General features: G+C 35.5%; 1 protein-coding gene across 2 annotated transcripts; it reads right to left on the reverse strand.

Annotated features, from left to right (window-relative positions):
- Positions 1–3,429: 3,429 nt before the first annotated feature.
- On the reverse strand, positions 3,430–7,574 carry LOC18046795 (probable beta-1,3-galactosyltransferase 14). 2 transcript variants are annotated; one of them, XR_002906653.1, is made up of 8 exons: positions 6,966–7,574; positions 6,364–6,516; positions 6,197–6,279; positions 5,950–6,049; positions 5,169–5,282; positions 4,434–4,576; positions 3,679–3,860; positions 3,430–3,524 (listed from the first exon to the last, which is right to left on the reverse strand). XR_002906653.1 is itself a non-coding variant. In XM_006442475.2 (7 exons), exons 1-7 carry the CDS (start codon positions 7,343–7,345, stop codon positions 3,775–3,777), a joined length of 1,059 nt encoding a protein of 352 aa, XP_006442538.1. In that variant the 5' UTR covers positions 7,346–7,574; the 3' UTR covers positions 3,430–3,774. The 2 variants fall into 2 exon arrangements, 1 of the variants encoding a protein (XP_006442538.1); XM_006442475.2 differs by having other exon boundaries at positions 3,430–3,860.
- Positions 7,575–16,549: the final 8,975 nt, after the last annotated feature.

Below are 16,549 nucleotides of genomic sequence, written 5' to 3' on the forward strand. Positions count from 1 at the left end.
TTGATATAAAGAAATTAATTTCATAATCAAGTAAAGCTGTAACAATCTATCAGAAATTCAATTCTTTTTTTTTTCTTTCAAATTCTAAAAATTTGAAAACTTCAACTCGAGTTGAAATCCCGACTCAAAAATTCTAACAAAAAAAAAAAAAATCTTTAGAGCAAAACTTGACATTTTATCGATCTAGTAAGGAGGTCCAAACTCTAATGGTAACAAATATTTTTGTTCAATTATTAATTTACTTTTTGCAAAGATTTATACAATCAATATACTTGTCTTTCTTTAGAGTATTGGTTATACTAATTATTAAATGATTAAATAGTTTTTTTAAGATAGATTAAATATTAATAATCAGTGGGATGGCGTTTTTATTGTGAAGTTCACTTTTCACTTGCCCATTATATATATATATATATATGAGTAATGATACAGCCACAAACTTTTGTACAAACTTATTTTGTACAAACTGATGTAGCATGATAACATTGATTGAATTAAATATCACTTCGCCCACATGATTTATTTTTATTATTTTATATTTTCATTCAACCAATGAATTAATGCCACATCAGTTTGTACAAAATAAATTTGTACAAGAGTTTGTGGTTGTATCATTATTCATATATAAAAGCCTTATCACTTTTGTTGGTGCAGCAATTTTTTTTTTTTCCAACTAAGACGGAAATCATAAAATAATTATTGAGCAATAAAATGGAAGAAAATGATTGCTTATAAATGGGCCAATTAGAAGGACAATCATTTCGTAGGCCCATAATGGCATTAGCTTCCTTGACTTAAAGAACACTACTATATATATATATTTTCTTGCACTATTGTGCGAATCATTTTAAGATCATAATAAGCTCCTTAATTAAATAAAGCAAAAATAAACGTCACTTCAACTACACTCTTTTTCAGTTTTTAATTTATTAAAGCTTAGTTGTAATCACTTCATAGCTCAAACTTTTAGGTTGGAATACACTCCCACCAATGATTTCTTATTATTTGATTCTCAAATCCTCATAATTGGAAAATTTCTTATTATAAATCGTATTTGATCCAATACTTCCACTCTAGCTTAAAAATTTTGTCACAACCAGAAGCATATATAAAATATGAAATAAATTAATACGCTTAAGGTGTTATTGTTGTTATCAATACTAATTGATTCAATTGATAAGATCTCTTTAAAGTAATATAAACGATTTTAGAATAGATCCAATAAGCTTTAATCTACACATTAAATTATTATTTTTAACCAAATAATTGATTTTATTGTTTCAATTCTCTCAAGAACATTAGTGAGTTGTTGCAATTAGAATATAACACCTTATGTTAACATTTTTGAGTTCACGAATTGTCATTTAAATCTTCTAACAAATTCTTTTAAAGGACTTAGCCTTCAATTTTTTCCCTTGCCCACCTCTTGGGAGAATTTGAACTTGAATGAAAGCACAAGGATAGTATGACTAACACACCTCCAATAATATTTTATATAAAGCAATAATGCTATGGATCTGATCTGAATGACAACAAATTTAATGCTAAATCTTGAGTTACTTAAAAACTAAATCTAGCTTGGATTTTGTGTATGGTGGGAACCAACATGACAAATGCAAATCCATAAGTAGTGGCATTCAAATATATCATAACAAAAATGACTTTTGTGTATGTCAACCACATGCATTGACAACTCTACATTATACTTATTAGTTAATCAGAACATGGGTAACCATAACATCAAATTCAATGAGAGAGAGAAAGAGAGAGATGTCTCACATGCGGGTTTTTGATGAAACCAAATTCTCCCAAGGGATTGGCTGTTAAGTTTGACCTACAGTCTGCAATTTGTTTTTTCCCCAATTTATCTCTGTTCCAATTGTCTGTCTCTAATTCAAGTAGATCAATCCAGAGGGAAAGCTCAAATAATCTGTGTTGTGTTAGGATTTGAGTTGGGCAGCGGACAAAGAGTGCAGGTATCAACTGAGCATCTCACATGTCTACTAAAGATACTTCAAAAGTATTTGTATTGGTTGGATAAGGCTGAAGAATATATGGTAAATAAATAATAGTCTAGCATCAGAATACTAATAACCACCTTGATCTGGGTGTTACACTTTGTATATCAGCCAGAACTAATCTTTAACTGCATATTTAACCCAAATTTCCAATGGGCAAGTGTTAAGTTACATATATTATAACTTACACCAATCACATGATCAGTGAGTGAGCCTCACACCATTCACTGTTTATGTGAGTTTCCCAATGTTCCAGTCTTTAAGAGGAATCTTCTACTATCACATTAAAAAAAAAAAAAGAGGGCTGTTGTCCGTCATCTTAAGGCCTAAAATGTAGACAAATCTGTCTTTTTAAATAAGAATTGACTCTTCTGAACCTAAAATCTAAAAGGCTTCACTTTTTTTTTTTTTTTTTTTTGGTTTTTGGGTAATACTAAAACGCTTATACAATGAGAAGAAATCTACAGATATTTATAAACAAGAATCTTGTAGAACTAATTTAGTTTAACTCTATTATGATACAATTCTGACTAATATATTCGAGAGGCCTATTTATTCTACTTTCGGTTACGGGAGAGACGCCTAGCCGTACCTAGTCATGAGAGAGAATAGTTTTCCAACATTATGCCGAAGGCGAGAACCAAGGCGAGGCAGTCGCCATTGGGCTTTGAGCCCAGTGGTGGCTTCACCCTTTCCTGGGACTAACTGTTCCTATGCTGATGCTCAAGGTTTGGGCCTATACTGCACGGCTGGTGGTTCACCACGGATTGGGTTTTCATGGCCATTTGGGATTGTACACAAACTCAGTTGAAATTTATACAATTAAGCCATTTATTAGAAATCGTCATTGTTTCCAATGCCAACAAAGTAATGGCATGTTGATGCTAAAAGCTTTTGGTGAACCGAACAAGGAGTGTACAATGTTCATATCCAGATTTGGTTATGAGCCTTGTGATTGATTGATTGATTATTAGTTATTATTGTTATCATTTTGAAACAACTTTGTGACTGTTGGTTGGTATTGCAGAATTACAAAGTTTGAGAATGATCAGACATTTTCAAATCTTTTAAAGCTGAGAACAGCTTACACCAACAAAGAATCCAAATTCTATATATGTTTCCAAATTGATGTACTACTGAGAATTAACAACGTACTAATAAGAATGTTCGGACAATTTGAAATCTTTTAAAGCTGAGAATAGCTTACATCGATAAAGAATCCAAATCCTATTTACCATTGATTTAAACCCAGAATATGATCAAACGAAAGGACTATGAACTTTCACCACCCTAATGCTGCTTACAAGGCTTCAGATGGGTACATACAATGAATCTTTAGAACCAAGTAACTCTATGCCCCATTATTTATTTGTAAACTACTAGACAAAAATTTTAACAACAATAATGCAATAAACAATAATTTTCAAGATTAGCTATTTTGTTGAAAAGAATACAGTTTACATGGGTATTTAAAAGTCAACCACTGGCATTCGTAAAATCTACAACCTAATGAAAGAAACTGTGATGTAAAACTCCCGCTCGGTAAAAATAATCTCATGAAAAAATTGATATGTTACAAGGAAAAAGAGGGGTTTGGATGGAGTGGGGGAGGAATTGCAAGGGAATAGAATTGTATGAAGGTATGGCTAAATAAATGTACCTGATAGCAAAACAACAGCCTTCGAGAAGTGGGGTAGTTTGTGCAAGTACCTTTCGAAAATTTTAACAAAACTGGGAAAGATCTAGCAAAAATTTTCTAGTCATCAGACACCATTGTTGGGCTCTTAGAGCAGCTCTCCTGTTGATGAAGTTCCAGTAACCTCTTTTCCGGATTGCAGAGCCCTAGATAATGATAGCAGTATTAGAGTAACATTTCCATCCAATTTTTTAGAATTCAGCATTAATATATCTTCATATAAAAAGAATCTGGAAAATCTATGCAAAGGATACAAATCCGTTGACTATGCATGCAACATTTTGAAATGAGTCAATTATCAGATCAATAGCTTTTGAATGAAGCTGTTGTTAATGATGTAATAGATAAGCATGTTAAAGACACTAAATGCGCCTACTTTTTTCATTTTCAGTTAGCCACTTCCGCCTCATGTTATATTGTAAATCATGTGCACTTCGTTGGCAAACATAAAGTTTTACCTGTAGTGATTGCCAGATACAAATTGCCATCACTCTGCTTTCATAAAGGCTTCAAAGACAGATAATTCAACTAAAATGCTATTCACTCTGTTGAATAGCTAAACAATTTTGTTGAATTTCATATTCTAGTGCACGGGTTGTTATGAAGATGAGCGTTCGAAATTAATTTCCATGAGAAGGTAAGAAACCGTACGTAGCTTAGAACTTAATCCTATTGACCATTTCACCTCTATGTTTGTTTGGTTCAGATAAGCCACCAACCTGAACATTTGGGAATATCCCAGACAGCAATAAATGATGATGTACAATCCGATTGACAAAGTTCTCTGTTATCTTCGTGGTTGACATTCATTGCAAGCATCCATGAACCAATTGTAACATCCTCATTGCTGAACATCCGAAAGCTGCAATACAAACAACATGGAAATCATCATATTCAAGGTAGAGACTTCAGAAGAACTATTTACTTTTAATCTCTATAGCCATCTTAAGTTAAGAAAGGAGCTCTTCAAATTCCTTGAGACATGTATCATGTAAGAGGATTGTTTCCTGTTCATCTTCCAACTTCTAAACTCCAAATTCCTTAGCAGCCAAAAAGCTAATCTACCATACTTTGCAGATTTCATCCCACATATTTTCTGCTTGGCAGAAACAAGGACGCAAGTTGGCCATGGGCCAGTAGTTTCATCCAGAAAGAGCAAAACTAACCATTCTAAGGAGATTCCACACAGGGTGTCCCCACCCCCACCTCCCCCCCCCCTCCCGGTTTTGCCTTATTTTGTTTTTTGTTTTTTTTTTTTTTCATTTTTTAATCATCAAGTAGAAGGTCAAACTCTGCACAACGCTATCAGTGACTCACCAATTCAATGGAATTCTCTGAAGAGATGAGCCGTATCACAATTGTTGATAAATACAGCATCATAAAGAAAAATGAGAAAAAAGCATTTGTTATAACCAGTGCATTTCGGGCGGTAGGTTGTGAGAAAGCAGACAAACCTGTTGTTCTTGAGAGCTACCAAACTTACAACAACATCTGCTGAAAGAGCATATAAAGGTCCATAAGCATGAAGGAAGTACTCTTTCCCAAGTAAATAGGACTGTGGTTCATACCTGCATGGATTTAGTAGATCTGATTAATTTAATTACTACTCCAGCTTAGTATCAAATTCAGAGACCATCCTATACGAAGCCCTTGTAATAACCCCATAGCTACTAATCAGAAGTTCAAGAAAAAATGTTTCAGGATTTATGATTCTGTCAGGATTATTTATCAAACATAATTAGACTATAGTTGGGTAACATAGCTTGTTGAGATCAAGTCATAGTTTTCTGGTTGCAAAATACTCATCAAAACTAAATCTGCTGCTATTTCAGCATTGATCTGAGTTTCATTCATGGTAAGGTAATTTTTGAATCATAAAGTCTTATCCTAGGCCCAAAATTATATCTGCCACTATTTCCCATGGTTAACAGCTTTAATATCAGCAAGTGATTGAATCAATTTTAAATTCAAAATCATGATGACTACGTATATTCGTTTACATTCATTAAGACGAGCTCCAATAAACTCCTTTTATACCCAATTGCTTTGAACTGTTTGATTAAAGACATTGACAACTGAACTGGCACTTCCAATTCATTTGAATTTATTATTTAACTACACCAAGGAATTTGCATCAATGGAAGGAGAAATAATCACCAGAAACACCAAGCAAGAAAGAAACAAAGAAAAAAGTTAAATAAATAATGTGCTAGAAATGAACAGCTTAGCACTAACCATTTGAGATGGGGATCAGTAAATACTGGACCCTTCTTCATGCATCCAAGATAAGTCTGAGAGTGAGGACGTTCTTTTGCCAAAAGCAGTGACAAGCGGTCTGTGGTTACATAAGCAGGAAAGCAATGACATGAGAAGAAACTTCGAGTAAAAGTGAGAGGAGAAATGAAATAACTTTTCTAAATCTACTCTTCTTCAGGTGCGATCATGTACCAAGTATAAATAAATATTTTGTAAATTTAATCACCTGGTCTCAAGTATATGTCATCATCAGCTTTGACATAAAACTCGGAATCATAGAGTGCATAAGCCGCTTTGAAGAATGCTAACCTGTAATAAGGACCCCATATAAGAATGATTTTAATACTACCCTTTTCTTAAAGTAACATCAACAAATTTACTGTCACCACTAACGTTTTGTATGGGAGCTTACTATACTCCTCCTCAATATCTAACAAAATGAAATCATCGTATTCTGCAACCTCCTTTCTGAGCTCTGCCATCTTGGACTGATCATTGGTTCTTCCAATAATAAACCTGAAAGCCAAACCAGTAGCTTCTTCCAACCTGCAAAGGCACATTTCATCTAAATTAAATCTTTACGGCAAAATGCAAGACATAAACATGTAATAAATAAACAATCTACAAATGCTAATAACAATTATTAAGAGTATGAGTACTAGAATATCCAGATCAAATTAAACTGATAATTTTGACACAGTAAAAATTCTAAAAAATTAACAATTACTACATATTATCCCCCCCCCCCCCCAAAAAAAATCAGATAATTACTAGAATATTCTTATCAATATTTCCTTTTACCACATCCAAATTAGTGGGATAAATTTGGATAAGTGTAAAAATTTCTAAATAATTAGTCAGATAATTACAAGAATATTTAGCTCATAAAATGTTTCTAAAAATATCTAGTACATATTTCATTTCTAAAAAAAAAAATAATAATAATAAATAAATCAAATAAATTAAATTAAACCAAAAGTGAGAAGATCCGTTACTGTTGGAGGCCTTGGTGATCAGAAGGCATCCACGTCATCCTTAACGATCTTCGTCGACCACCGGACCCGAACCCGGTTTGAATCCCGACAAAGCCCATAACTTTATGCCTCTTGATATTATTATTATTATTATTGTCGTCGTCTTGACTCCCACTAATTCCATTACTGCCCTCGCCGTGGTTGTCCCAGACGATTCTGACCGATGTCGGGTTGAAGTTAGAGCAGCGGTGGGCGCCGCGGCCGGCGTAGAGAAATGCGGAGATTCCGAGGACGAATCCGGCGATGCCGATGATGAGGCAGGAGAAGATCAGGACCGTCGATTTGCGAGGGGACGGCGACGCGGCTGATCGCGCGTAGAAGAATTTGGGAGACGAAGGCATTGTATTGTATCGGCGTATCTGGTTAAGTTAGTTAAGTTGTTGGGTGAAGAAGAGAAGCAGAAGCAGAGAAGAAGAAGAAGAAGAAGAAGAAATTTGAGCTCATTGTTTTGAGTGTAAGAGAAGCCAAAATTAAATCAAATGGTGTCGGTTTCCATAAAGCTGCTTTCAGTTTCTATATGCTTCAGTGATTATTTTAGAAACCAATTACTCATTTTTGGTTTATTAATAATTAATTATAATTTCTTATATCTCATTGTGATTTTTTAATAAAAAATTAAATTACGAACCATTTTAACCATTTTTAGATTAATTTTTACTAATGCTTAAATCAGCTCTAATCTCAAAACCATTATGCCATGAGATGATCATGAAGAAAATGAAACCTATCGGAGGGTGGACGAGAAAGAGACATTTCAACCTCTTTATCTTCCTCAAGCAAGGAGGTAAGGACAACTATAAAAATTTGGGATATTATCATTTTTTTACCTAATTTTTTTTTACTAAATCAGTACTATTGTTTGATAAAAATTATATTTTATCATCAAATGTTTACACAGTTAAAAATTTATTGATACAATAAGATTACTTAAGAAATTTTATGTTAAATTCAAAGTGCACCGTCTAATTGTAAAGAGTAATGATACAGCCACAAACTCTTGTACAAATTTATTTTGTACAAACTGATGTGACATGATAAGATTGGTTGAATTAAACATCACTTGGCCCACATGATTTGTTTTTATTAATTTATATTTTCATTCAACTAATGAATTAATGCCACGTCAGTTTGTACAAAATAAGTTTGTACAAGAGTTTGTGGCTGTATCATTACTCAATTGTAAAATAGACATTATTTTTTGTCCTTCAGAATTTTTTCGACATATCTATTCAATACTAAATTTTTTTAAAAATTATATTTTACTATCTAATGTTAAAGCTATTGTCACTTTATCACCAAAATATTAACAAAGTAAAAAATATGTTGATATCGTAAGGCATTTACGGAATTTCATGTTGAAGGCAAAACGTTAACATAATTTTTGAATGATGAAGTGATAATTTTGGACTATTTGAATGCCATTGTAGTGTTTAAAATAGCTTAGGGTTACTAATGCTATCAAAATTGAAGTGTTTGACTTGTATTACTTGGACTGCATGTTTATATAATAAAAAAAAGTAGCCATTTTTTTTTTCATGTAACTGCTACTTTTCTAAGATAATTTCCCTCATATAAGTTTCTTCTTTTCAAATGAAAAAAATCATCTTTTATACTTTAGGTTAAATATTTAATTATTTTTAAAGTTTTAGTAGTAAAGTGATAACAACCTAAATATTAGGTGATAAAATATAATTTTAAGAAAATTTTGATACTGAATTAATATTTGATGGACAAATGATAAATTTTTCTTCTTTGTAATTTTTTTTTCAACAAATGAAATCATCTTTTATACTCTAGGGCAAAATCAACGTTTAACCCATATTTCGTTCAATATTTACGTATTTTTAATAGAAAAGTAGTAAAGTACTAACCGTATAAACTAGTGGTAAAATATAATTTTCATCAAACCACAATACTGACTTGATGTGCTAAAAAAATTTGGGGGAAAAATGATGATATCGCTAAAAATTTAAGAGAAACTTTTTATGACTTCTAAAATTTCATAATTTTCTTTTTAAATAATACGTGAAACTGCAACGTTTTATCTTTCAATAATTTTTGTAAGAGAAAAGGTCCATTCCACCCTTGAGCAAGTACATTGTCCATCCAACTCAATCTGACCATTTAACCGTGTCTAGACAACAAAGTTGGAGTTATAGGCATCATAATTTTGGGCGGGCAGTCTCTCTTCACAGGTGCTCTCCTCTCCGTGAGAAAACCATGAATGAGAGGAAAAAAGAGTCTTTATGGCTCAAATAGCCACTCTTTGACAGGTGTGGTTTTTTACTTCTTGTAGTATTGGCCTCAACTTATTCTGAGGTTGGTAGTGAGAGTCATTAAAAGGATGAAGTTCATTAATCACAGGGATTGTTGTAGGAAAACTCTTAGAAGTTCATTATTGGAGTATGTGTGAACTAGCCAGGCATGGATACAGAGGAGTTAATACGCAAATGCAAAGCTATTTCTATCAAAGGAGATCAGCTGAATAAAATATCACTCATGGGTAGAAAGAGTGCTAGAGGTGAACAAATAGCAGCTTGCTGTCTGGTGGGAAAGATTATGCACCAAAGAGGAGTAAATTTAGAAGGTCTCAGATCTGCTATGTTACAGATATGGAGAACAAATAAAGAAGTGAGGATAGAGAGTTTGGGAAGTAACATATTCACGTTCAAGTTTGCTGTGGAGGCTGATAAAAAGAGAGTCATGGGAGGAGGGCCCTGACATTTTGATAGGGCTTTAATAGTGTTAACGGAACCAAAAGGCATTGGAGACATAGCCAACCAATCATTCACTCATACATCATTTTGGGTACATCTTCGTAATATGCCGATTACATGGATGCACAGAGATATGGTCCAAGAACTGGGAGAGTATATTGGTTCGGTGGAAGAAGTAGATACAGATGAAGAGGGGAACTGTATTGGGGAGATGGTAAGGCTTCGAATTTCGGTGGACATCACTAAACCACTTCAGAAAATCCTGGAAGTGGAAACAAAAGATGAAGGCAACATCCCAATCCCAATTATGTATGAAAGGCTACCAGATTTTTGTTTTTGTTGTGGGCTTATAGGGCATCAATATAAGGAATGCATAGAGTATAAAGGGCAACCCAAGGAAGACCTCCCTTACGACTAATAGATGAAAGCTGCAACACGAGCTGAAAAAATAAAGCAGAATCGTCGAGATAGATGGCATCGAGAACAAAACCACGTCAAGAAGGGAAATGGTGCTTCAGATACCCAAAGTCAACAGAAAATGCAAAATAGTCAACAACACCCGGGAACTGAAAATGGATCTGAATCTGAATCCAATCTTCTCAAAGCGGGTGAACCTTTAGACCCAACAGTCTATAGAAAAAATGACAGAGTAGATGGAGAACATTTAATTCCAGAAACTGGGAATTCGAGGAGACAACTCAAGCTAGCTATAGAAGTTACAGAAGCTGACACAGCAGAGCAAGACGGGAAATTAATCACAAAAGAAAGAAAAGAAAAAGAGCGGGAAAAAGAAGTCAAAAACTCAACCAAAGAGCACAACATAGGCCAAATAAGCTCTGAAGAGGGAGTGGACAATGGGCCAGTAGCAAGTCAAATGAAGTCCAAACGTAGGAAGTGGAAACTACAGGCTAGGGAAATAAGCAGTACTAGTGGAGCAAAACAGGGACGGGGAGATTCTAAACGGCAGAGAGAAGCAATTTATTGGAGGAGCCCACACCGTAAGAAAAAAAGATTAGCTAGCCTAGGGATGGCAAAAATCCCCACGGGGATGGGTACCCTCGGGGATTTTCCCCATTCGGGGAGGGTACGGGGATAATTTTATACCCAATTTTTTTTTCGGGGAGGGGACGGGGAAAATTTTTTACCCAACTTTTTATTCGGGGAGGGGACGGGGATGAGGTGGAATCCCCATCCCCTACCCATTTCCCCATTTTAATTTTTAATTTTATTTTTATTTTTAAAATTACTAATAAATAAATAACAAAATTATAAATATTGTTAAAAATAATAAATATCAAAATAGTTGTATGTTGGGAAAGTGGTCACCCTTTGCCGGGAATTAGTTGAAGAGTATTAATTGAAGTTTTCACCAACTGTTTATTGCTTTGATTATACTGGTAGTAGTTCTTCTACTAGATCTACAGGGGATTCTTATAAGAAAGCAACCAAATGGATGACAGGTTTTAATGATTATGTAAACAATGGAGATTGTGCAGTTGTTGCAGATGAATTAGATTCATATTTGGATGAGAAAGTTATATCTCGGATGGAAGATTTTAATATTTTGAGTTGGTGGAAGACAAATGCTAATAGGTATCCTACATTAGCTCGAATTGCTAGAGATATTTTGGCAATTCCAATTACAACAGTTGCTTCTGAATCAGCTTTTAACACTAGTGGTAGAGTTGTGAGCTCATACCATAACAAACTTCATCCAAGCACATTGGAGGACTTAATGTGCTGTCAAAGTTGGTTACGAGCTTACAATAGCGGTATGAGTTTATTTTAATATGATTAATTTAAAATCGAAAATAAAAAATGTATTAGACTATTAATTATTCGGGGACCGGGGACCCTCGGGGATCCCCTGTTATTATTCGGGGAGGGGATGGGGATTCTCTCAAGCAATTTTGACGGGGACGGGGAGGGGACGGGGACATATGCAAAACATCGGGGATGGGTATGGGGAGATTGGTCCCCTCCCCTCCCCTCCCCATTGCCATCCCTAAGCTAGCCCAATGGCAGCAACAACCATACACTTGCACTGTATCTCACCCTCAGCAAAGATCAAATTGAGCTGGGAAAACGCAAACACAAAAAAATAAGATATCAAAACTTTAAAAGACTTATCGGCGGAGGTTGGTGGCCATCCTCGCCGAGAACCATGAGGCTTCTCAGCTGGAATGTCCGGGGAATGGGGAATGACCGGATGTTCTTAGCACTCAAAACCATCCTCCAAATGCACAAACCTCAAGTTGTTTTCTTGTGTGAAACCAAATTGATGTCGGTGCAAATAAGAAAAGTTGGCAAATTATTAAAGTTTGATGGATGCTTTGCAGTTAGCAGTAAAGGGAGAAGCGGGGGAATAGCTCTGATGTGGAGCTCAGAAATCACAGTCAACATTACCTCTTTTAGCAGCCACCATATAGACGTTGAAGTACAAACTGAGCGAGGGAAATGGGTGAGGTGTACATGAATCTACGGACATCCAGAGCAGATAAAAAAAAGGCATACTTGGACTTTACTCCAAAGGCTTGCAGGTTTATCTTCCACTACTTGGCTCTGCTTCGATGATTTTAATGAAATTCTTCACTTGCATGAAAAAAATGGAGGCAATGATAGAGACCCAAATGCTATCAACGAGTTTAGGAAGGCCATTCAGGATTGTAATTTGATTGATATGGGGAGTAATGGTTGTTTTTACACTTGGTGTAATAGGAGATTCGGGTCAAGTTTCATTGAGGAGAAATTAAATAGATTCTTTTGCAGTAAAGACTGGACAAATCATTTCCACGATGCAATGACAACAAATCTTGTAAGCTGGAGCTTCGACCATAATCCCATCTTAATGGAAGTTCAGGAAAGAAGTAATAAGTTGAACTATAAAAGAAGAAATTTTTCGTGAACCTATTACGAAGATATGTGGAGTTCCTACGAAGCATGCAAGGAAATTATCAAAGCGGAGTGGTCTTGCAATGGTAACTGGTCTGGGGATACGGTGGTGCAAATGTTTGCAAAAACAGCAAAAGAGTCCTTAGCTCAGCTAAAACATTGGAGCAGAAAAGAATTCGGTGGCAGGGAAAAGAAGCTTCAAATGCTGATTAATAAGCTTGAAAAGCTAATGGAGGATCAGAAGCAGGAAGACAACGGGGAGGAAATCAAAATGATTAAAAAGCAAATTCACGAATTCTTGCTTGAAGAAGAAATCTATTGGAAGCACCGCTCAAGAGCAGATTGGCTTAAACAAGGAGATAAAAATACCAAGCTCTTTCATTCAAAAGTATCATCAAGGAAACGAAAGAACAAGATGTTGAGTGTTAGAAAATGTATATTTATAAATGAGAAAATCGTCATTTTATATTTCACGTCTTACTAACAACCATTACTTTTATGTATTTAAGCTTCTTATAATTTAATTATGTGTGTTTTATTTTAATTAAGTATTTTAGGGGTATCATGATCATTTCACAATAAACGAGAGATCAGACGGCAAAACGGACATCACTTTTGAACTCAGGACGGTCGAAAACCTTAGGAGGAGCATAAAAGGAAAAACGGCACTGTTCACATGTACGGTACTATTCACGTGTACGGTACTGTCTACGTTACTGTTCACGACACTGTTCACGACACTGTTCACATAGACGGATCAATGACGGGGCATTGACCGATGATGTGGCATTGACTGATGAGGTGTCACGATCCTGTTGGACTAAAATTCTTATGTACTGTTGATGGTGACGTAGCAGCATATCAGTGGACCAAAAATCTCGCATACGGTACATGCATCACACAAGATTATTTTCAACCAAACCGCGTCACTGTTCAACCCGGGTCAAACCGTGTTACTGTTCATCCACATGGTCAAACCGCGTACTGTTGACTGATGACGTGGCGTAATCATGAGCGTCCAAACTATTTTTAATCCGATGGGCACGATTTACTCAATGTATCTATAAAAAAGGGGGCTTCCCCCTCTAATTTGATATCTCTGAATCCATTTTTGGGATCCATTTTCTGTAATTCCTTCTCCATCTTGTATTTTTTAAGTATTTTAACAAATTTTTATTTTGCCCCTAGTTCAATTATAAGTAGCTAATTTTCTTTCAAACTTGTGTTGAAGGTGAAGTCTCAACATGTGTCATGGGTTTTATTTGGTAAATTTATTTTCTCTTCCCCTCTAGTTTTTGTGGATGTTTTGACTTCTCGTTGACAAATAATAATAGTCTTGTTTAGTACCGCCTTGGTTTCATCGGCTTCCTAATACAAAGTTATTATTATTTGGTACGGTAAGCCCTTAGCACCATATTGATTAGAGTGTGGTTCATAAGGTGTGGATTCACCCCTCATGATTTAATTGGCATTAATAAGGAATATTTAGCCCATGGTGCATGTTGATGCGGATCTAGATACCCAAGTTCTTCAATTTAATAGATTTCTCCTCAATTTATTATCGCCATTTCAATTCTAATTTTAGGATGATCCAAATCATTTTCACCACAAATCCAACCACCCATTTAGAAAATTAATTCTACACACAATTAAAATTCACCTCCTCGTGGGATCGACACTCGTCACCATTAGTCTATTCTATAATAGATTCGTGCACTTGCGAGTTCAATAAAATTTGCACAACACAAGATATGGGGCATCGAAAATGATCAAGGAAATTGGACTGAAGATGATGAAGAAGTGGAAAGGCAAATTTACAGATACTTCACAAATTTATTTTTTTCCTCGAATCTAACTCAAGATTAATTAGAAGCTGCTTTAAAGGGGTTAAATCCAAAAGTTAGTGTTGCAATGAATGATGAGCTTGATCAACCATTTACAGAGGAGGAGGTAACAGAGGCCTTAGCTCAGATGTGCCCCACCAAAGCCCCGGGACCGGATAGATTACATGCTGTTTTCTTCCAAAGGCATTGGCTGGCAGTCAAAACAGGAGTCGTCAGCACTTGTTTGCATATTCTCAATGAGAAAGGTACAATTGCTCCATTAAATCACACCTACATTGCTCTAATTCCGAAAATAGGAAAGCCTAGAAAAGTTGCTGATTTTAGACCCATTAGTCTATGCAATGTCATTTATAGGATTATTACAAAAGTCATAGCTAATCGGTTGAAACATATTCTTCAGCATGTTATCTCCCCAGCACAAAGTGCTTTTATTCCCAATAGATTAATCACTGACAATATCATTATTGGGTATGAATGTTTTCATAAAATCAGACATAGCAAGGGGAAAATGAATGGGTTAGTGGCATTAAAACTTGATATAAGCAAAGCCTATGATCGGGTGGAGTGGAAATTTTTAGAGAAAACAATGTTGAAACTAAGCTTTTCTAATAAGTGGGTAAAACTGATAATGGGCTGCATAACCACATCATCTTTCTCAGTCCTTATCAATGGTGTGCCGAGGGGTATAATTCAACCTCAAAGAGGGCTAAGACAAAGGTGCCCTTTCTCCCCATATTTGTTCATATTGTGTGTAGAGGCTTTTTCAAATCAACTGATGCAAGCTGAAAGTCAGAGGCTGATACATGGGCTGAAATTCGGCAACAATATCTCCATTTCCCATCTGTTGTTTGCTGATGACAATCTCATTTTTGCAAGAGCTTCAAAGGAGGATTGTATGCATCAAAGGAATTTTTGATTGATATGCTACGGCTTCCGGGCAGATTTTTAATTTCGACAAGTCATCAATGTTTTTCGGCCACAATGTGAAAGATGATCAAATTTCGACCATTAAGAACTTATTCAAGCTCAAGGTGGTTTCAAAGCACGAGAAGTACTTGGGGCTGCTTTCTATGATTGAGAGAAAAAAGAAATATTTCTTCAATGAGATAAAGCTCAAGATCCTGAGCAAAATATCAAGTTGGGAGCATAAATACTTTTCGAGTAGGGGTAAATAAGTGCTCATCAAAGCAATAGCACAAACGATGCTAGCCTATGCCATGAGTGTCTTCAAATTACCAGTGGGCACTTGTAACGACATCCAAAAAGCAATTGCTAGGTATTGGTGGGGAAGTAAAGAAGACAAGCGAACCATTCACTGGGCTAGTTGGCATAAGTTAAGTCAATCTAAAAGTCGTGGGGGCTTGGGCTTCGGGGACTTCTCCAGTTTCAATCAAGCATTGGTAGCAAAACAAGGCTGGAGGATTATTCAGAATTCCAAATCACTGGTGGCCAAAGTGGTACAAGCCAAATGTTTTAAGTATGGAAAATTCATGGAAGCAACCTTAGGCTCAAATCCTTCTTATGTCTGGAGGAGCAGTTTATGGGGCAAAGAAGCTATCCTCAAAGGCTACAGATAGAGAATTAGTGGGGGTGATCAGGTGTTGATTTACAAAGATAATTGGATTCCTCAACCAATTACTTTTAAACCGATCTCATTACCAACACTCCCAAGTGACACTACAGTCTCTGAGCTAATTACCAATGACAACCGATGGAAAGAAGCCTTGCTTTATGAACACTTTATGCAGGAAGATGCAGATGCAATTATGAATATTCCCCTACCCAGAAATCACAGCAAAGACCAAGTAATATGGCATTATGACAAGAATGGAGAGTACTCTGTTAAAAGTGGATACCAAATAGCCCCCAAGCTGAAGGTTTCAAATATCCCAAGTAGCTAGGGGTGGCAAAAATACCCACCCGGTCCGGACCCGGACCGCACCCAGGCGTTTTGGGCCGAGTATGAAGCATGGCTGGTCTTGAGCATCATTTGATAAACTCGAAACCCGAATTTTATTAAAAAAATATTATAAAATATATATTATTTTAAATATTTGTATTTATTTGACTCATTTATTACACATATATAAAA

The sequence above is a fragment of the Citrus clementina genome, unplaced genomic scaffold, assembly GCF_000493195.1.
Source record: "Citrus clementina cultivar Clemenules unplaced genomic scaffold, Citrus_clementina_v1.0 scaffold_3, whole genome shotgun sequence".
Classification (NCBI taxonomy): Eukaryota; Viridiplantae; Streptophyta; class Magnoliopsida; order Sapindales; family Rutaceae; genus Citrus; species Citrus x clementina.

What these genes read in the sequence shown, in the direction of transcription:
- LOC18046795 (XM_006442475.2), bottom strand. Translation starts at nt 7,345, where the DNA reads ATGCCTTCGTCTCCCAAATTCTTCTACGCGCGATCAGCCGCGTCGCCG. An exon ending in TGACATATACTTGAGACCAG is followed by an intron (nt 6,050 to 6,196) that starts GTGATTAAATTT and finishes ATGTAACCACAG; the next exon opens with ACCGCTTGTCACTGCTTTTG. An exon ending in GGATATTCCCAAATGTTCAG is followed by an intron (nt 3,861 to 4,433) that starts GTTGGTGGCTTA and finishes ATCATTATCTAG; the next exon opens with GGCTCTGCAATCCGGAAAAG.